This window comes from Meleagris gallopavo, chromosome 6 (genome assembly GCF_905368555.1).
Source record: "Meleagris gallopavo chromosome 6, MGAL_WU_HG_1.1, whole genome shotgun sequence".
Lineage (NCBI taxonomy): Eukaryota > Metazoa > Chordata > Aves > Galliformes > Phasianidae > Meleagris > Meleagris gallopavo.
This window is the reverse complement of record NC_139409.1, coordinates 17,738,947-17,761,975: the sequence shown is the minus strand read 5'-3', so window position 1 is coordinate 17,761,975 and position 23,029 is coordinate 17,738,947. Positions and strand designations below refer to the sequence as shown.

At 36.7% G+C, this 23,029-nt stretch overlaps 1 protein-coding gene across 1 annotated transcript in view; it reads right to left on the bottom strand.

The window, feature by feature from the left end:
* Positions 1 to 23,029, bottom strand: part of DNAJC1 (DnaJ heat shock protein family (Hsp40) member C1) — a 94,026-nt gene that overhangs the window by 11,869 nt on the left and 59,128 nt on the right. Inside the window, exons 8-9 of the mRNA XM_085227290.1 lie at positions 21,381 to 21,547; positions 3,543 to 3,662 (exon numbers count right to left, since the gene is read on the bottom strand). Of these exons, the coding sequence (XP_085083416.1) occupies positions 3,543 to 3,662; positions 21,381 to 21,547 (287 nt within the window). The remainder of the gene's footprint in view (positions 1 to 3,542; positions 3,663 to 21,380; positions 21,548 to 23,029) is intronic.

Here is a 23,029-nt window from a genome sequence, read left to right as displayed (position 1 = left end):
CATGTACTTGCATACTGACTGTTTAATTTGGCTATTGCAACCAATACTCCTACACTTGCATATTATTTCTCTAATTTGTTCTGATCATTTTGAATTCTACTCATCTTGCAACGTATCTGCAGTTCCCTCTTAGCTTTCTAAGACTAGTTTAAGAAGTTAGGCTATTCCATCATCTTTCATCACTCAGATCAGCAAAGGTGCAAAGCAATACAAAATATAACTTGTTGCATTATTTGATAATGCCCCTCAGTTGGACAGTGAGCCAATAATGACTTCTACAGAACTGGTGGGACAGACTCACTGTGGTGGGAAACACCATGACACTGTCAAATCCAGGAGAGAAAGAAATGACAAACTAAAAAGGACAACTTATTGCCAAATTGATTTTTTTTGTCATTAATTAATGCCTGTTTATCTTCAGATGACAAACATCTTAAGGAAGTTCTGTTAACACGAAAGCTTTAAAAGCCAAAGCCTCTACTCAGAATACTGTTTCAACAAGTGCAAACTGGATTCTGAGGTACCAAATCAGCCAAAAAAAAAAAAAAAAAAAAAAAAAAAAGGAAAATCGTGGAGGAATTTTCCAAGCAGAACAAATTTCTCTGGAAATAAGCAAGAGACAAACTCTTCCCTTCTTTGTACGCAATAAAAAAGCAGTGGTAAAGCACCAAGCATTAAAAACTTCCTTCATACGACTAAAAAGTCAGTAACATAATGGCAGGAGGAAAATTCAGAATGATGTAAAAAACTCCAAAATAAACAAACCCACAAAACTAAGTTAGAAGAACACCACAAAGCCAGAAAGTTGACAAAAGCCAAGATAAAAAAAATTCCAGTGAAAATTAATACAGCCTTATGGGGGAATTTACAGAACAAAGGAAAAGGAAAAAAAAAGAGAGTTGTTTAAAATGGAATTTGTTTGGGGCAGCCAGAAGGAGAGAATTTCACGAATGTTTCTCTGTACACACAAATGACTTCATATTATTCTTTTAAAAGTACTGCAATATTTTTCTCACATCTTTGCTAAGGAAGAAAGCTTTGGAGTCACAAGCAGCAAAGGAAAGATAATTTTGGATTGCACCACGTTCAACTTTTTATTAACACCTACTTATCTAGTCTGCAGTTAAAAAGGGTCACACTGCACTCTTTTATACAGTCCTCTAGCTGTGAAAGGAAAACCAGGACCTACTGCTCCTCATACTTCACAGGACAAAAAGAAGCAGAAAACAGTCTGAAGTTTTTAAAAAGTATTTCATATGTCCTCAAATTTGCCCTTGAGTATTTCAGTCCTTTGTCCCTGATAATACTTTAGCCAAGGCAGAGTCTGATGCCAAATTAGATGTAAAGAAGGAAACCCCAAACCGTGCTGCACAGGCCATTTCAAAACAGTCCCTCGAGCACAAAAAACCCCTTCTCTCCCTGCTTCTCTTCAGTGGAGACAGGGAGCAGCTGTTTGGGCAGGAAACACTGACTGCACCTTTCTTCTGCATTACGTTCAACACTGAACTAATTCCTGTGGCTCTCGCGTAACGTTTTTTATTCACTTACAGTGATAAGTAAGCAAAACAAACTTAGGAATCCCTACCATAAACGTACGTCTTATTCTTTGTCTCCTGTAACAAGTATAAAGGATATGCTGCAGATATTGTTCAGGAGTTGAAAGGATACTCCTGAAGCACTTCCCAGTTTCAGTGTCTCTGCTACTGATCTAATAACAGTTTCCAGGAAACTTTTGTTTAAGTGTTTCCTCTCGGACCTAACCACTGAAACTGTGCGATGTGACAATGAAGGGAGGAGAAGCACTACTAAGTATTCTGTATTGGGAAAGCTGACCCAGCACTATCAGCAGTGTGAAATTTTTAGAGAAATAAAAGATGGTGCAGAGCGCACTCAAACTAATCACGTAGCTGGAGGCCACAGGAGGTAAAAAGGATTACACTCAGACTTTGCCTCACACCCAAAAATCCCTGAAATTTGCATTTTTCATACAAAAAATGACAGCTCTTACATCTTTCATTCCTCTACCCCACTCACAGTGCTGAGGTCTTCTCACCGCAAAGAAGTGAGTAAGCTTCATTTTTCTTTCCAGCCCTGCCAGCACGCAAGTATGGTGTGCAAATTAGTTATTAAGAATCCTTTATGTAATATATGCTTTTATAACTGTTTCAAGGAATAAAGCAGAAAATGGGTGCAAGAAGTCTCAAGATGATGCGCTAGTTTAGTGATGGGCGTAAGTGGAAGCTATCCATGTGTTTGTGCTGCCAGTAAGACAATCTCAAAGATCCACCCCATGCATACTGCCTACCATCAAGTCACGTGAAATACTTTTGCTATCAAAATCTGCTTAGTAAAGTGCAGCAACTTTGTGATATTCACTCCGCCTCGGTATTATGATGAACAACACTGAACAGAATCTAATCAGAGTAAACAAACAAAACCAATCAATTACATTCGCATAGCAGGTTTATAACTTCTTGTTTACATTCGCCTATTATTTGCAAATAATATGGCTTGTTCTAAAGTGACAGGAACGTAAATGGCTTGTTTTCTAGTATAAATGAGTAATTGAGCAAAATAACTCTACAGATAAAATCTTTAAAAGCAACTTCTAAAAATATCTTTTTGCGATTCTATCAACAAGGACGAAAACCAAACAATCATCCAGACTGCCCAAAGGTACAGCAGGTTACGCTGCGCTCTGCCTGGAGGCTGTGTTTCCCATTATTTAAGATAATTCCTGAAATACAATAAATGAAGAATATCTAATCTCAAAACATACATCAACAGCTTTAAACATTATTCTCATTAACCCCTCCAGAGCCTATAAAATAGGGTCAGCTGAAAGGGCTTTCAAAGGGTCCTCAGCAGACACTACATCATGTTCCAGTGATCTATTGCTTGAAAAGGAAAAGTCTTTTACGGCCTGGCCCCTGAGGGTTTTAAGATCATAACACTTAAAATCCATAAGTACAAGCTTTCTTTGATATGTGGTACAATACTATAAAATATGAATTAACAAGGATATTAATCATTTTACACAGTGTTATTACCCAAGCTATAATCCAGAAAAATGGGCTGAAATAGTATCACATGTATAACTTGTTTTAAAGTTTGCAGAGATACCTCAGTTTAATTAATGGAAACCATCTGTCTAAACACCATTAGCTCATCCGTGTTTTGAAGGGCCGGCTTAGAACAGAAACATAATCTTTAACCAAGTCCCACAAATATTCACTCGCAGTTAGAAGGGTCCCTACAAAACCCAAGTGGCATTGTTTTTCTGTTATTGGGTTACAGTAGCGTGAGTCTCCCAGCACCAGAATCCCCCATACAGCTGATCAGTTACAGCTGCTAATTGCGGAGCGAGAAACGGGCTGACATCTGCTTCTTGCATAGTTAGTTAATGGTTCACTTCCAGGTCCTAAAAGGATTGTAGCCTCTCTCAAAAGACAATGTCGGCCCCCATATATGTCTGCCTTCTACACTGCCTGTCTTGTTCTGGTTTGTCACTCTCTCTACAATGCAAATCTGAGTGAACTCACATCTGCCACTGATCGACCCAATTCGTGAGCAATCTTTTCCCATCGACCTGGGGTCCCCCCTGGGAACTTAACCATACTTCTTGTCAGCTGGCTGAGGTCCTCTTCTGTCCATTCAGGTGCCTGTAAAACATTTGTAAAACATTCATTACTGCGGGGATATTGGACATATATCTGTGAGGTAATATACTGGAAAAATTCCTCACGTGAATTAATCAAGTCTTGTAAAAAAAAAAGAAAAAAAAAAAAAAAAGAAGTAATAGTTTGATGTATCTGGGTACAATCTCCCTGCTTTATGGCAGAAAATGTGTAGGAACAATAGACCAACAGTGAGGTATTAGAAATCCTTAACAGAAGAAAAACATGTTTTGTATGTTACAAACAGGCATCTGTTTAATTTACATTAGCACATTTATACAGGGTACGTAGCACCAGAAAACTGCAGTAAAGATAAAGAGCAACAAGACTTTTATTAAAGATTAAACTGCAGCTTAAGATATAGAATTTTAGACATTTCTCTCATTTCTCACACAAGATGGTTTCAGCAAAGATAAATACTATTTTTATATTTAAAACATCCTCTGGATGGAACAGAAAAGTCATTCTAGCTTTTGGTCACTGCAGCCATCGCACGTTTTAGCATTCTTGTGTGACTCAGGAATGAAATCTGTTGATCCTAATATTCCACTAAGAGCTTTGGCCACCACCCCACCCCTGCACAACACACCAGTTATACCACAAACAGGATGCTTCGCAATCCAATAACCAAAATACATTACAACGCTGTACTCTAACAACACCAGACAATCTGATAGAAATGACTGTCTTCATAATGGCCAAATAAAGTGAACAAAGCCGCGGAGCACACAATTACGGCAGCTTAAGCCATGAAATCCCGCTTGCCTCACAGGGCACAGTAACCATCCCTGACATTTGCAGCATCCTTGGCGACATCTGCAGAGCCCAACCTTTGTTACGATCACTAGTTTGCCATTTTATTTATTTTTAAGGAATTCCTTATGACATACCTCTTCTAATCACCATTTCCGATAATGAACAGCACATATCAAGCAGTTTGCATTACAGAGCCATCAGCACAGAACAACAGTCAGAGGTGAGTGACCCCAGGGACCATCTCCACAACTACAGCAAAGCTTCTCCCTGACACTAATCCTGCCTGTCATTCTCCCACTGTGCTCTAACCACACTGACATCCGCCTGCCGCACTGCGAGCTTAACGGGGCCCTTCCTGACTTTTTACTGTCTCCCCCAATCAATGGTTCAAGCGTGCTCTTTTCACCATGTCCAAATGGCAGCTTCACTCATAATCAAAGTGCACTGCTCCTGTTAAAGGGCTTCCCGAAAGGCTCCACCATTTGCATTCATTTGCAAAGCAAACTACTTTTATTCACTTTGTTCTGCTATCAAGAGTGTTCCCTGAAGCAGATAAATTGGCATAAATACAACCTGCCACTTAAAAGACAGTAAATAATAGCCAATAGTAGCAAGGATTTCATCAATCGTCCTGGTTTGGATCCATGTAGCCCTTTATTCAGTGCTGAAAGCCTCAGACATTCATATTCATATATTTTTAATACAAGTGTAATATATATTTGAGTCACTGCAGAGGATTCGAGATGTTTAAATAACGTGGTACGTGAGAGTGATCTCATGCACATTACATGCACACTCATACAACTGCACCATGGCTGAAGGAAGACAGGACAAAATCCCTACACTGCAAATAACCTTTTTGTTTTTATTGTATCGAGCAAGTTAATACACTCCTTACCCTCTTTTATGCTAAGATATCTCTCTGAGATTTTTAGAAGGCAAGTTTAGGGGGCAATGTTCTACTTGTAAAGTAGAAACTAAATTGCTATCATTTAAGTAACAATTATTCTTATATTTTAGTTTAAATAATTGTGTTCAAAACATAGTCAAATTTCATACATTAAAGTCAGACCTTAATATGCAGATAATTGTAATTTCTTATTTAATTTATATCAAAACTGTTCTTTTTTGTTGGGTTGTTTTTTGTTTTTTTTTAGATAGATCCACAGCTATTTTTCCTTACCGCATCCAAAGCATATCTAAGCAATTACACATGGAAATCAAGATGATCTTCTCAGTGATGTACATGCTGTGGAAACCGTCCAGTAAGATGCATTTTCAGACTTCTTTGTAAGCTCTCTATTTTCTCTGTGCTCAAGACTCTACTAACCACTTGTAAATATTAGAACTAATTTTTTTCTTCCTAAATAGAGGGTAAAACTATAATTATTTTGTAGATCTGAAACAAATTATATAGCTTATTCACAGCACAGGAATTCATTAGCTAAATTAAAACATCAACTGATTAATCTTATTTCAAGCCGGCAATTTTAGAATGTAAGATGTAAAACATCTATAAACTTGGGAAATCTTTGAAAAAGCTTTTAGGAAATCCACTCGGAACCCCTAAAGCTGTAAAGAGCTTTTGTGAATTTGCAATTCCTCAGCAACAGTTAATTGTGCCTTCAGATGCAACAGCGCCTACTGTGATCCAACTACTACAAACAGCTACGAGGGTGGTCACGGTGTGAATGTGTTCTCCCTGTTCTAATCTGTAGCCAACTATAACTGTGAGAGTCAAATAAACGCACAAACATACCGCTCCGTCACCTAGAACCACGTGTGTCCAATATTACTGAAACGCTGGGCCAAAATTCATCTCTACAGTAAAGCAGTGGAAGACACCACATGGTGAGGGGACAGCTGTTGTTACTACACAAGCATTCAGATTTTGCATCAAAAAAGCTGTGCTCTGGGATTACCTTCCCATATTGAACACAAAATTAAAAGTACAGAGTTATGGTCTGCAGTCTTGAAAATGAAAATAAATGGCAAGGGTAACATAAAAATTCATAGTGTTCTCTTCAGCAATAATCCCTTAACATGGTTTATCACATTTAACTGGCGGATTAGTTCACCCAAACCACAACGGACCTTCTATGGCAAAGAAATAGGAACGTGGTTTATTGTTTACAGCACGACTCTTTTGCATGCATTCTCACTTCGCAGTTCCATCCCATCTCATTCAGTACAACAGAGTTTACACTATTAGGATATATATTTAAATTCAAAAAGCTCTAATTTCAGTGCTAAAAGCAAATTTTTAGACAATGAAGTATTTGTTATCAAGAAAAGAGTGTAACATCTTTATACCTGTAACATTAGTAAGTATAAAGTACGTATCGTTTTACTGGTAAGGCTGGGAAGTGGTAAGTATTTGAGAGTTTATAAAGTGTAAAAGATATTTATATTGACAGTAAGTTGTAATTTGATTTTTTAGATTAAATTTTAGCTTTAGACACTTTCTTCCTGCCATCAATAAACTGCACATTCTCCTTTAAAATCAGAAGTTTGGGAATGTTTTCAACCTGGTCCGAATTTTGTGCCCTGCATCATCTAATTCTGGTAATTTATGGACTTCAGCAGTCTAGACAATGATGGAAACCTCTGTAGTACAAGGGTCCTAGTGAACTCCCAAACAGTTCTGCAATTCAAGATAAAATTAACCTACAAGTGGTGTAACCATATGAGTAGAACAAAAAACATTTCTGATTCACTTTCTTACCCATATTAGTCTTACTTTTCTTACATTTTCCTTCCATATTCTTAAAATTTGGTGCTTTTCACTGTAAGAAGTCTGAAGTAGTGTATCAAATCTCATACATATCTGGCTTTGTGATCCAGCTTTTCGCTGAACACTAAAGGTCTAGGATTCTGAAGACCTGTTCTGAAACTCTAAATATCTGCTAAATTTATCAACGATCTCAATTTTTTTGGTTCTTCAAAGCTCTTAGTCAAATCCAACTTCCAGCAGAACAATTTTTATTAAGTGAAACAATAAAGACAAAGGCAGCGGTCAAACTAAGCCAGTAACTCAATTAGTGCTCAGGGAGTGCAGCTGGAAAGAACTTTAACATACACTTTGTGATAACTCTGTTCATTGTTCATCCTTTCCAATCCCACTCTAAAAAAAAAAAAAGTGTCATACACAGATACCAACATTAAGAGGAAAGTGAGCAAATATTTTACCTACACCTTACCTAACATTTTCCCAACCTCCAATTATTTTCATTTCAAGGAATTTCTTCAGCTTAATTTGTTTTATACACTTAGTAATCAATGCATCTCTTTTTCAGTGGTTTGTCCTATCCTCCCTGAACTATGTAAACTTTCCATATTTGCAGTATCTCCTTCATGAGGAGCTGCACACATACATTACCCATTATGCAAAGAATTGCACTACTTTGTCTGCTCTGAACGGCTCTTGTTAGCTTTGACAACTAGCTCTTGCTTTTGAGTAAAGAACCAGCAGCTAGTCTACTTCTATTCACCTCTACAGTACTCACTCCCCAGTAAGTTGTTTCTTCCAAGCTCCGAGCCTACTCAGCTGGTTTTTCATGTAAAAGCCATTTCACACACAACACTGTTCTTCATGCCTTTTTCCAAAACTTCTCAAATTCCAAAATAACCTCTTTGAAATCAGATACCAAGCTGCACAATGCAGTCAAGCTGTGTGATTAATCACAAATCACAAATTCATGCAATAAGGATTCTTCTGTTTTATTTTCTATTCCTTTCTTAACGATTTCTTCTTCATTGTTGTTGTTGTTTTTGGGAGGAAGGGGAGCAGTGAGGTGAATTATAGCAAGTTGGTGTTTCCAACAAAATCAACACTGATAAATCATAAGATGTTTCTTCTCAAGAATAACGGCCAACTCAGTTTAGAGCTCATCACCTTGTACATGAAGTTAGGACTGCCGTTAACCACAGCAAGATTTACATCACTCTATATTTACCTGCTGGGAAGCTTTTCTGCCATTTTATTGTCCTATTCTACACTTCTTAATGACTGTTTTCATTTTCACTATTCCAAATAATCCTGCTATTGATACACTCTCTAACCTCAGTGTTCACCCTTTGTATTACCATTCATTATACCCTAAGAATACACCATTTTTGCTAGTTTTTGCTAGTTTTCCTGAAACATATATCAGATATAGGCTTATAAAGGTCCCTGAATTCCACCGACAACTTAGAAAATAATTAGAATGACATATCTGCTGCTTTGGTCCTCAGACATGTCTGAAAATAAAGAATTAATTCAATTATTTCTTCCTTACGTTTTCTTTAAATTTGTGGTTGGATATCTTCTGATTCCAGCAAATTAAAACATTAAAACAATATATTACATAGTTATAAAAGAACATTAGAGATACATATTACTAATTCCAGATTTGTTTAAAGCAACTCTCTGTAAATATGTAGGTACAGTTTATTAGCTTTGGGTGGTGAGGCACTGGCACAGGCTGCCCAGAGCAGCTATGGGTGCCCCATCACTGGAAGTGCACAAGGTCAGACTGGATGGGGCCCTGGGCAGGCAGCCTTGACCCACGACAGGGGTTGGAACTGGATGGGTTTTAAAGTCCCTTCCAACTTAAGTGATTCTATGCTCTTCATTTATATCTTTTATATATATTTATAAGCTTGTCAAGGTAATAATCATTTTTGCTTATACTGCTCCTCACACGATGGATATCTGAAACGCCGGTATTAAAAGCCTTGAAGATTTAACAAAATAAATTAGGTAAGTATTCAACAGCTCGCAAAGAAGGCTGAGAACCCAAGAGTAAAAGTACTCATCTCCCTCAATACCAGGCTTTCTATTGAGCGCAGCAGCAAATGTTTCAGGAAATAGAGATTATTTCCTTCATGGCTGGCACCAACCTGGACCAGGGATTTCCTAAGAAAATCAAGTTGAATCCATTTCTATGTTACAAAGTCAGCGATGAAGTTTTCTACTCTTCTTATCTCATCTTTGTTCTCATTCACCATCATAAATATTACTACATATGAGTATATTATTATGTTTATCGTGTCTTTAACCTCAGCAGAAAACCATGGATAGTTTACATGACACTGCCATGTTATTTACAGACATTTAATAAGCCATGCCTTAACACTGAAAAATTTGTATTCATATAGACAAAAAAGAGGGGAGAAGGATGAGAAATCAAGCTAAGCAGCAGCTATATGAAGCAGTAAAACAAGTTTTAAACTTATTACTGCATGCAGCAAGTTGCAGATACTTTAAAAAGTAGTGATTAGTTATCTGACAGAAAAAGTGCCTTAAAAATGACACACACAGGTGAGCTATTAAATCACAAGATTATTCTACTAGATTCATTTTAACATATCTGGCTTTCATTTGTAGACATTAGCCCCATGTTTCTTCCTTCTAGACTGACCATCCCTTTGTATTTTCTCCCATGAAGCCAAAAACCAGTAAATACTTCTTGTGGGGATAGGTGCTTTACAGCAATATTGCTGACAAAAGGCAGCTGCTCTACAATTTATTTGTTTTCACATGTGAGGTTCTACCAGGCTTTGATTCTAGATTTAATATGAAGCTTTTTTTTAACATGAAGCACAAAATATACACAGAAACGTTTTCCAATACCTACCTATATTTTCATAGTGCAATCTGAACACTCCCCCTATGCAACTGAGATTTCAAAAACAAAAAATAATTCAAATTATGACATTTTATTGGCTTTGAAATTAAAATTTTCTGTAGTATTTTTACAAAAACCAGCTTATTAGTGTAAGTTTTTTCCTATACAACATTATAGCAAAGAATGGGGGTAAAAGATTATTTTAAAGGTTATTTCTTGTATACTCTCAAAATCAAATCTACTTTTCCATCAAGCAAGCCAGAGGAAAAATGTCACAATTAAATGGTTCATAAATATAACACTAAAATTACTACTTAAGTCAATGTAATTGAACAGAAATTAAAATGTAGTTTTTAATTGCATATTACAACTTAAATGGTAGCACTTAGCAGAAAGTGTTAACTCATTTATTTTTTAATTGTTAGCTGCTTCAAGGCAATTGTTTTAATGCAGAAAAAAAGTGAGAAGCTCTTCAGTAAATTTGATTGTAGGACACTCAGGCATGCAGATCAAATAAAAGTATAGGTTGAATAGGTAATTAGGTTTGGCCTGTGATACATTAATGTGTAGACAACTTCCCAAGGAAAGGGAGCAAATGTTTTTAGTTTAATACTCTCTCTAAACACCACTTTACTTGAGTATTAAAATGTGGTTTTGAAAGTATTTCCATTTGATAGAGAAGATAATGCTGCACTGCAAGTCTTCCAGAACACATATGTCTATTAATTGTTGAGGAAAATAATTTTGCAGCGTTCACAAGCTTCAATAAATAAGTGTGTATGGCAGTAGGTCCGCAACAGACTGCTGGTGGCAACCTTTTCGTAACTGATGCATTTTAAGTCTTTGGTCATACCCTTAAATTTGCTAGGTAAGATGAACCCAGAGACATGAAGATACACTGAAGCATATGATTAGTCCTTATTACTACAGAGTGGTTTTGCTTGCAAGATTATTATTTGTCTCCCAAAATACCAGGCAGACTAAGCAAGTCTAAAACACTTAACAGCTTTGGGCAGTACAAAATACATTCTTACTTAAAGCACCTTGGTATAACACTGCATGGTACTGGGATTTTGAAACAATTAACATACGAGATTAAAAAGCATTCAATATTTTAAACCATCTTCAACCTAACTTTCCTGACATGACACAAAACAACTCTGAATTCTGGTTATGGAGAACACACAAGAAGAAAAATCTACTGTCCCACCGGAATATGTCTGCAAGAATTAGAAACAGTATCACTTAAGACCCCAGAGAAACTACCTGGAAAACATCGTGAACATGGCCCACACTAAACTTTTTAGCTCATACAGTCATACAATAACATAAAAAAACACAAATTTGTCAAGCTTTCATGAATTCATGAAACATCCATGTTTGATGACAACTTCACGCACCTGCACTTCCAAAAAAATCCTAATTTCAAAGTTCTTCTTAATTATCATGAAATAGTGTATAAATGAAAATAAGGGCAACAGCATTTCAGCTGCTTAACATACACGTATTGAATCTGCCTGTCAAATTACCGGATATAAACACAAAGTCTGGGCTAATTAAAAAACCAAACTTAACCTTCCCTTTTCTCACACATGCAGATTTTCCCTCCCACAGTTTGTGGCCATTTCAATGTGCACCATTAACATAATTCTTCTTGTTTTCTTAGTGCTTTATCACTAAGCACATCTTCCAAAGAAGGCAGGCAAAGAAAAAGCCCAACGCAGCAAAACCTGCCTGCATACCCATTAGTATCAGCAGAGACATGCATAGCTTAGTTTAAAAAAATAATACAGATAAACCCACAACAAATATTAAGTTACTAACTTACTACTTAGACTCTCCATTATTTTCTGTTATAATTCAAATTTCCAATGTGAATTAGCAGCATCACCTAGAAAATCATAAAAATTGAAGCACTGATATTTTCTTTGTTCATGTGTGCATTTTAACAAATGAACCCAGGCCCAGTTTCTCACACAATGGAGATGACAACACTGCTGTAAGAATGCCGGATGCTGGCATTCCTTAACCAGCCCCATGTAAAAGAAAATCTGATGTTAAACACCACACAAAATCCGCTGTTTTCATAAGTAAATGCATGCTGTGAATACATGCTTACTTTGTGGAAGTCCAAGGGCTGCAGCAAGACACACATTTTCCTTTCACAGAACAGCACTCAATTGCAAAGGATGCACGGACCTTCTCTCCTTCACAACATGCATCTCGAGTACAGGCACCATATTTTTTACTGAAAACGCTGGGAAGTGCCTCAGCTAACATGGAAAACAAACCTCTATTGCAGTGTGCAATTTCTCATGATCAGTAAGAGTGCTCTCCTTTTTTGCAGGTTTGGGCAAGCAATATATTACCCAGTAACATTTTATAAAGAATTGTTCAGGCCAAATTATTTGCATCCCAATTCAAAGAGCACTTAACTTCGCATATGGACACAATTCCTATTCATTTAAATAGAACGCAATTGCATGCTTAAGTGTGCTCAATGGAGGGTTTGAAGACTAAAGGTGATATTCAAGACTGTATCCTGCCTGTCAAAAGCTATACAGAAGATGGTTAGTAACCAGATTGAGATTCTCTGAAAATCTCTAAGAGGCAGAATACTTATGACAATAGCATTAAGTCATTCCTCAGCAAGGCAGGATTATGTATTTATCCTTACCAGATAAACAAAAGCCAAACAACTCACATCGCTTGGTGTATTTAGTTGCTGGAGTTTACCCTAGATTATAATTTCTGAGCAATTTCTATGAATAAATGTGACCAGAAGCCATTACAGTCATGATCTTCTAGAGAAGAGAAGGAAAGAAGCATCACTGTACAAGAAAGTAAGATGCTGAATCTAATCAGATTTTTTTTAAACTGGTTTGTTTGGAAAGGGCAATACAAAAATATAGGAAAATTAATATGTATTTTAAATAATAAATTAAAATTGGATTTATTTGAAGCTAGGCTTCGTTCTCCAATTTAAAAACAGCCAAACTCATACCAAGAAAAGTAACTATTTTGCAACAGTCTGAACACTTTAAATTTACATCAAAAAGCTGAGAATAGAAGCAGTGAATTGCACTACAGAAATTAATGCCATAAACAGCAAATTCTTTCTGATCCATAAGTTGTGGATCCTATGAAAATCCCATTTCAGAGATATTTATAGATTTACAGCCCCCACCTTTCATTTCTCTGGTGAAATTTCAAGGATACAGTGTGTCACAGCTGACCTGCTCTCCCTGTTATGTTGGAGGGGCAGGAGCAAACCAGCACACATTTACTCAGGCTCACACTGAGTAACTACCTACACCTCTTCCTACAGTTTCTATCCCGTATGGGCACAGCTGTAACCTCCTTCTTACTCCTTCAACTCTTCCTTTCTACATTAGAGACCAGAGTGACTGCTCATCAAGGGAGATGACAAGGAGGGAGCACTGACAAGGAAAATCAGGATTTCCAGTGCTCCTGGCCCCAAAAGGGCCAAGCTGGAGTAGTTCTGATGATTGCTTCCCGTGTCTTCCCAGGCTATGCAATGAAGACTAATATTTACAAATCAACAGCTTCTTGCAAATCTATGTAAAATGGATACAAGATTCAAATCAGAAGAGAGACTTTCAATGACAAGAGTCAGAATTTCAATGTCAAATTGAGAAAGATAAAATCCCTATCACTCACAGGTAGGTTCAAGGTTTCTCTTATGTCTGCTACCAAGTCTTTCTGCAATAGACAATGACCATGTCAGCCTCAGAAAGGAAACAAGGCTTGGGACATGCAGCAAATCAAGACACCCAGTTCTAGAAGTTAACATAACAGAACTGACATTAGCCCTAAAAATTACACAGACCTGGTTTGGACACAAGCAGGTGTCTACACAGAAGTCATAGTGCAGCCTAGTGCTAAAACAGCTGCAATTGAAAAGCCCTACACATCTGTCTGCACAGGTTAACCTTTGAACAATTAACTTGAGCTTTTGGGTGGTTTTCAGGCTCCAAAAACTGAGGACCAAATATATATATATATGCACACGCACACATACACATATACACACACACAAACATATACAAACACATACACATATACACACACACACAGATATATAAAGCACGTGTAAAACTGTGGTCAGATTGAATTGTGGATACAAGGCACATAAATCACCTCTGGAAGCTATAACTTGACACCACACAGCAACAGCATGCTGGTGAAATCAGACCGTATTAGTCTGTACAGTACAAGCACCTATGCTGCTATATTTGATTAGACAAAAAAGAATAAAAACTAAACTGAGATCAGGAAACGTCTCGGAAAAAAAATCAATTGTATGGCCTTAACTTAGTACATACGCACAACTCGTCATCTTTTTTAATCTTTTTTTTTTTTAATAAAAAGGTAGCATGACAGTGTTTATATATCATATTGTTATTATACATATATTGAAAATGTCCTTACAGAAATATGTATTTTGCCTGTTTGTTTCCTTTACACATACTACCAGAACTGTCTGGATTGTAAATAGGTACTTTTTACGCAAGGTTTTTCCCTTTCATATCAAATAATTGATATTTTGATTTTCTATAACCTCCTAAATGGTTCACAGCATAACTTTCCTGCCTGCATACATTACAATAACTAGTTGTAGGCAGCATGAACGTGGTACACGAGAGAAGATTATTACTGAATTACATGTAATCACGCCAGTGCATTCTATAAACGAATAAATACAGAAATAAAAAGTTTCCTATGCTTTGTTAACCTATCCAACCTAAAATAATAGGTCAAGGACAAGAAGACAGAAAAGGAAATGCATAAATTCCACATTCTTACATTAGCAGTGGCTCAGCAGTATTTTTTTCCAGTCTTTTTCTATTTCTGAGGTATTTCCCAACTCTCCAACTCTTTTGTAAGCCACTGCTGGCATTAATACCAGCCAGAACAACTTCACTTTCTCTGAACCTCCACTGGCATAATTTCTATTCTTTGTTTTGTACTCACAGATGCAGTTTGTTCTTTAATCTCTATCTATTACACCACTAAAGAAACCAACTTGAGATGTTAGTCATAAAATTTGTCAAAATCATCCTGCAACTTAACTCTTTCATAAGAAAAGCTGAGAAAACTAAAGGCACTGCATATTTAATATAGCAGATGAAATGTGGGTCTGTGTACCCAAGGAAAACCCAAAAATTAATAGATACTATTTTAGGGAAAAAAAAAATAAAAAAAAAAATCACTCTTTGCTCTTCTTACAGGCATTCAAGTACAAAGTGAAGTCCATAGAGGCATAAATATTTAAGGTACAAGCCTGAAAGAAACATCATTTTCTGTATTAGGGGAAAGAAGATTCAAAAAGCAGAAAATTGTATTTTTCCTCAACAAAATTTTAAAAAATACACTATTTGGCCAGAAACTTGCAAAATGTACTAATTTTGCCAGAAACAAACTGCTCTATTTCAGCAATCACAGAAATAAACAAAAAAGATCAGTCATAAAATCAACAAGCCATTGGCTGTTCAAGTATGATATTTGAAAATTCTGAAGTTTTTCAAGTATTCTTTTGTCTATTACATCCAGGTGGCTTGTACTGAGGAACAAAAAAAGGAAGAGAATGAATACTATGTGCGTCTGGGATGAATAAAACATACCATTTTTGAATAATTGAGGCGATCATCTACTGCACTGGTAAATAAAGTCCTATCACCTACTTTGCAGACACAGTAACAGAAGAGTGCCTTCTCCTCACCATCTCAGTTGTTACCATGAATGTCTCACTGGTAGCTTTCTGCTCCACAGAAAAAAGATGAACATTTGGTTCTGCACTTGTTCCCAGGGCTCAGGCAAGAGCCTGAGTAAATGTTCTATAGGTAGGCATAAATAGCTACGTTCAGCAGCATGTGTATGTAGGACACAAGTAGCCATTTCATTAGGTCTAAAGTAAATATGAAAATTGCAGGAGTTACCTATAGGACAGGCACTGAAGAGTTATTCTAAAATGTAAAAAACAGTATTCTACTCAGGCTAAGTCTGCTTCCTCTGCAGTAACACAAAGCACAATAAACTACAGAAAAGCCTAGAGTCTTCTGACTTAACACTTTCAGTACTGTGCTAATGCAGATTTTTCTTTTTTTTCTTTTTTTAATGAAGTTATCTTTTCAGTGAAACTACATTGCTTAAGGGTTTGGTAATAGAATACTGGGATTTTCACCTCAGGGTCACTAAATTCGATATGGCCCAGATCAATAGTGACTCAAAGTCATCACCATTTGATGAGAGTTTGGAGTTCAGGTTAAAATGTATTATGAGCTCAGACTAGCTTCTAGTGAATAGCATCATAACTGACACTAACAGGTATGGTTGCTGGCAGTCTCAATATAGAGGCTTAAATTCAATGGGCATACAGAGTGATTTACTTTCTCAACCTACAGCAATCTCTCTGGGTCAGGGTCGAGGCACACCAGCAGGACACCAGGAGCAACCTCAGACTGCCACTTGCTCACATTTATCTGTCCCATGAATAAAAGGGAGTTAGAATACAAACATGCTTACCACATACTACATATGTTTCACTGCTTAGAAAAAAAAAAAACACCTGAGTATTTCAAAACTAGATGACCTCAGGTAGCACACAAAAACAGTATAACCCTTTCCCTAGAAGACCAACTTATTAAAACATCTGGTTTACGCAGCACCTTAATCCTGCTAAGATACAAACTACTTACTTAAGGCATTAACATTTTTTAAAAGCCTGGAAACTGTATTCAGGTAATCCATCATATGATGTCTGATTAGAACAAGCACCATGTTATTTGCTACTAAAGAAAAAGCATACTCAGATTTCAAAGCAGCACAGATGTGGGAAGATTCAAGGCAGAAGAGAGCAGGTGGCAGGCTGGCTGGCAATTACGCAATGCGCAAGGCTATAAAATGACTAAAATTTAATTGTCAAACCCATAGTCTTAAAGCTAACAGAATAATAATTCAGCATTTGCACAGCATTTTGCCTTACAAAGTTATGAAGCAGAGAGATCTACGTCATGCAGGTAAAGTTTGGTTATTTTATAGCACTGATCCACAGTCAGCTTTCAAGTAAAACTTTTGACATCCCGTTATCAGCACCCCATCTATGAAGTACAATGCATGAATGGTCCATAGGAAATAAAAGTACTAAGAGCATTTTAACCAGAAAGAGTCTGAAAGTATGGAAAATGCAGGAGATGTACGTTATCTAAGCTTCCCATCTTTGTGCACAAAAATAGTTGTTACTATTCTTACTTTAGTAAAATCAAGCCAGGTGTTCCAGCAATATCAAAAAAACCCAAATGCCAAGAAGTGCTGCAGGATTACATGAAAAACAAAAATAATGAGAAACATGATTTTTTAATCGATACATCTGGCCCAGCTGGAAGGGATCAGGCACTGTCTTTCTCCACCTTTATTTCCCCTTAACAGAGCAAGCAAATATCAAAAGGTCAAAAGTATTCATCCCTCACTGAGGAAGAACTAGGAAACCTATCTTCAGAGATGAATAAAGAGTAGATTCCAGCGGGAGAGGATGAGGAATGTGTAAACCAAAAGGAATTATAATCCTGGCCCCACTCAGGACCATGATAAACCTCCACTGATTTCTCAAGGGCCAAGATTTTCCTGCAGCATCAACACATTACTCACATAGACAATGGACTCTCATGAAAACGTGCATCACAAATCATGTAAAATCTGATCAGAATGAAGATTAGAGAGAAATCCCACTTGGAGAGAAATTATTTTGAAATGATTCATCAATAAAATGAGTCCAGAAGTGATAAATACATATATTTTTGCACAAACGTGCAGAAAGGACAGAACAAGTTCAAATGTAACATAACCAGATGCTCTTTTTAATTCCATCTCTACTTCACAGGTTGCTCCAGAGGAAAATGAAGGGTTAAACAGCTACAAAGTAATGCAATACTTAACGATACCTGGAGGCCAACAAAATAACACAACCAAGAAGGAAGCCCTGGTGAAACTTTTCATTTTCCTTAACTCTTACCAAGCATGCACAGAATACTTACTCTAGTCCTTTTTGGGTGACAGATAAATAAAAATCAGAAGCTAAGAAGTAAATTTAGCTACTTATATGCTCTTAATAACTTGAAAGAAGATCTAATCTGGAAGTATTAACAACCAGCAACCAAAGAAAATAGCTATAGGAATAAAACTCTTAAAAGTACAGAAAGAATTTGCCACTGGCATGAGAATGAGCTTTTAGCAATTCCTCCCAGCTTTGAGTCACGCAGTTTGCACGAATAGTGTAAACGCAGTTACATGAATTTGCAACTTAATGCTAGCTAACAACACGAATTCTCATATAGAAGAAGTCTCAGGAGTCTCACTGCACCATTTCCACGCTCTCCACTACAGTCGAGTCTGCTTGCACTACTCTTAACAGAAGAAGTTCAGGAATAGGTCAGGCAATCAAAAAAAGGTTTCAAACGTGGTGAAGGTAAACATGCTGTAGTTACACTTCTCCCCCTACATGCGCTTCCAAATTTGAATGTAAATTTTTTTGTTTCAAATAAATCTTTCTTTATATATATATTTGTGAAAGGCTGTAAGTAACAGGATGCGATTACCATTCTGCCTAGAACAGCCTGGAATGGACTGGAAGAAGAGTTACTTAGCTTAGCTTTTCAGGGCTAAAACCCAACCTATTCAACCTTTCCTACTATACACTAGTAAATTATTTTCAAAATTGATTCTTATTGCTAATCTTTTTCTTCCTGTTCATTCATTCTTAAATGAGTACGTCAGAGAAAAATCCAGACTACTGCTGAAGAAAGAACAATAAATATCTAATTTTTCCTATTACACAGCTTCAATGCATCTAAATTCACAAACCTAGTTTTCCAAAGAGTGCAGACACAGGTTTTCAAACTGGGCATTTGGCACGATACAGTACTTTCCAAACAAAGGAATAACTCTTCTAACAAACCAATGACAACAGAGCAAAGAAGCTCACGGACAATGTAAAGCCAGACATAATCACCTAGACCTGGATAGGAACATCAGGGACAACAACTCCAAAGCACTGCTTATGGACGGATGACATAATAGAGTACTACTTTATCAGGCCAGCTGGATCTTTTCACATGGGTAACTGCTCCCTGGCCTCGCGTACTTTACACAGTGCACATCCTCAAGCCAACGTAAGGAAAAAAAGCCCCACAAACCCAGCAAGCTTTCATATGAATGAAGCACGATGATGCCAAGAAAAAGTCTGATGGCCAAACATTTTATGGAAGAAAAACTTATTCCTAAGACAAGCAAAACTTAGACACCGACGTTACGCACACTTTGTTATATGTTTATGAAAGAAGTGATAGAAGGAGGTAGGAGGGGGAAGCTCTTCATGTTCACATCCGTGATGTGTAGCAGAAGAAAACGTATCTTCCAAAACAGAAAATCCACTGAATGACAGTCAGAAACAATTCACCTGTGCTACAGTCAGTTTCCCAGCGAGCTTATTACAAATAAAATGACACTAACATCCTTATATTGATATGCAAACGGCTCCTGCAATCCACTACAGCCAGTGAACATTCTCCAATTCTTTGGACATTTCATGGATCTGCTTTTCAGTATTATTATATCAAATGCTGCATTGAGTTTAGCTGTTAGCTGTCAAGCACACCTCATCACAGCTTGCTCAGGCCAAATACCTTACCTACACAGTATACCTTCAAATTGCCCAACAGTCCCCAAAATTTTAACCCCATTTGCAACAGAACGCAATTCTAGAAGTAAGCTCCTGAGTCAACTTTATCAGCTTTAGCACTGAACCTCCACAAATGAACGTAGAAAAACAAGTTACTTACGTTCTAGTAGGAGTTTTTCAAGATATTTTCATTTCTTTGACTCTTATGTCTGAAAGGATGAACATACAACTTTTGTTCCTTTAGCAGTGTCTCTGAAGACACAACTTCTACTCACTCTGTGTTAAAGGTGCAAACTTATAGATGGAATAGGCTCAGTCTCATTCAGTGAAAATCCAAAGAAAGACTTCCATGGAAATCCAAGGAAAGACTCCAGCCACAAAATCTGCTTGCATTAAGGTGCACAAAGCAATGTCTGTAAACATCAGCTCCTAACTCCCAGTCAGCTTATCTCAGAATTAAGGACAGGAGTTCTTGCTTAGAGAAACTGGATATGACTATGCTCCAGTGTGTAAGGATTCAGAGTTTCAATTCTTTACACAGAAGTCAAAAGCTGAGCTTTCTGAGGAAAAAAAATTGTTACAGAAATACAAAAGAGAACATAATATGTGTATGTATATATATATTTTTATATATATACACACACATATTATATACATAAATAAGATAGAAAAAGAGAATTAATAGGCACAAAAACACACAGCAAGAAACTCAGCAACTGAAAAGTCATGAAGCCTAGGAATACATTACTGGAAGATGATTAAATTTGACATGCAAAATGTAAATTATTTTAGTAAAAAAATTCATGTCTGCCTAAAAACAGAGAGTGTTTTTCACAGGCTTGAAAAAAAATCAAAGAATAAGAAAATCTTCAGCACACAGTAAACAGACAACAGCAGGAACTTCTTTCACTGTTTTGACACTGAAGCCAACATGTTGCCCTAACTTCACCCTGAATACAATCCTTCTCACCTCAGTCTGTCAGGCAAGGCAGATTTTCAAGTAAGGAGATCAATTTACAACATCTTCTTTCCTGTCATCTGCATAACTCAGTACTAAGATGAAAACTACACATTCTCGAGCCAGTATGTTTTAATAAAATTTACCAGAAGTTTGTTACAGTAACTGCCAGTAAGAACCCCGACCTCTAACAGGAAGAAGCTTAACAATAGGCACACATCATATTGTAAGTCAGACCAAATATACAAAATACATAAGGAGTTTCATAGTCAAAAAGTGATGCACACGGATATTAAGAACATAATAAAACCTTTTTTTTAAAAAAAAACATAGAAGAATCAGTTCTGGAAAATAAAATGTTATTAACTGCAATTAAGAGAGACAAACAAGCCTCAGGTACCTTGACAACAATATGTTCTACTAATTTCTAGAGAAGGAGAAGAGTATTTATATTAGAAGCCATAGAGAGCTTTCATATGATTTAATCAACTACCTCTTATTTTAACATTTTCAGTGTCATTACACAAATTACACTGAACATATCTCTATCCAACAACTAAAATTTCTCTAGACTTTACCTATATACAAACATGGTTGCACCTAAAACATCCCATTTTCTTAAGAGGTAAGCAAATGAAAACATTTGAAATATATAACTATATTAAAGATTTTGTACTTGCCTTCTTTTTGTGTGTTCTGTTCCTGTTTCCCAACCAGTCATCCATCTGTTCCTCAATCTCTTCTATAGAAGCTCCATGGTCATAGGATGGTACATAAGCACTTGATTCCAGAACACTGTATACAGGGAATTCAGATTTTGGTTTCTTGACTTTAGGCTTCTTCTCCTCTATACAGAAACAGAAAAGAAAAAAGAAAAAGTAATGCTTCAAATACTGCAGAGAAGTATAATTCTGAAGCAGGCTTAGCTCCTCAACTCTGAATGCTATATTCAGTTTTCATTTTGGAACTGTCTTCAGTTTCTTTGTGGAATAGATAACTTAGAAAACTGCATAATCATTTTATTTGCTTTTTGTTTTGTTTTATTGCTTTAAATAACAATGCATATACTTAGCACCTCTTCTACCTACAGCTAGGACTTAAAGAGTGCCAAATGTAGAATGCCTCAAAAACACAGCTAGCTCCTGTCACTACTACAACATCTGACAATTAAGATTAGTAGAAGCAAAAGCACAGGGAGTAGTTACAAGATCTCCAAAGTCTTGCAAACTTTAAAACAAGAACAGCAAAGGCAGAAAAGTGAGTTTTAGACAGTTCTGCATTCCTTTGTGGTTAGCTGTGTGGTGTAAAAGCTTCTAAGCCAATAGATAGCTTCACTGTTCTCAGATTTCACTAACTACGAATAAGTTTGTTTTCACACCTTTAAGAATATTTAGATGTTGCACCTCATTTCCCAAACTGACAACTCTTTTCTGCTTCTCACTGTCCTTCAAATAGTATTTGAAGTATTTGAGATTAGCAAACCAAGGGACACCAAGGAAGGAGGGACAACAAGAGCAATCTAAAATCCAATAACTGAAAACAGATGTACTACACTATGATCTACATGAAAGAAAGCCTCAAGATTGACTGAAAATTGTCAGAACTCTAGGAAATAAAAGAAGAGGATCAGAAAGAAAAAGAAGCTAGAGCACCCAGAAGCACCCAGAAGCCTTAGATATATCTAAGTGTTTGCTCTTTTTTCCCCTTTTCTTATTCCCATCTCCAGTTTTAGCAGTCCTGAGCTGCTTCCATCTTTCCGCTCCCTACTGCATGCCTGTGTGCTCTTTTTTTTTTCCTGCTTTGACAACCATTCAAACATTTAATAAATTCAATTCACAAATCTAGTAGGAATTCACATTCACATTTAAACAAAAAGAAAATAGCCAAGCTAGTTAAAGATGGTGGGCAAGAAAGAGGAGAACCACACTTCTCAGTAGCAGGGAGCCACAAGATCAGCATACATCTACCTGCCTCTGCAACCATATCCCAATCTTTTCCCAGGCAGATAAAAACAAAATCTGCTTTTCATGAGCATCTTTTCAAAAAGAATTCCTAAAGAGGACAACTGCTCCCCTACAGACAGCGACAGAGAATTCCTCTTCTTAACACTCATGTATACAAGGACAGCACTGGGGATGTGTTTCATGTGTTTCAAACACATTCCTGGGAATCAAATACTTACAAAAACAATGACTGAGCATGAATAGTCTCAACAATACTGGTGCAATATTTTTTGCCTATTTCAAAAGATTATTTATTTATTTATTTATTTTACAACCAAGTCATATAAATCAATTGTTATCTCATTTTTCTCCAAAGCCGCTACATG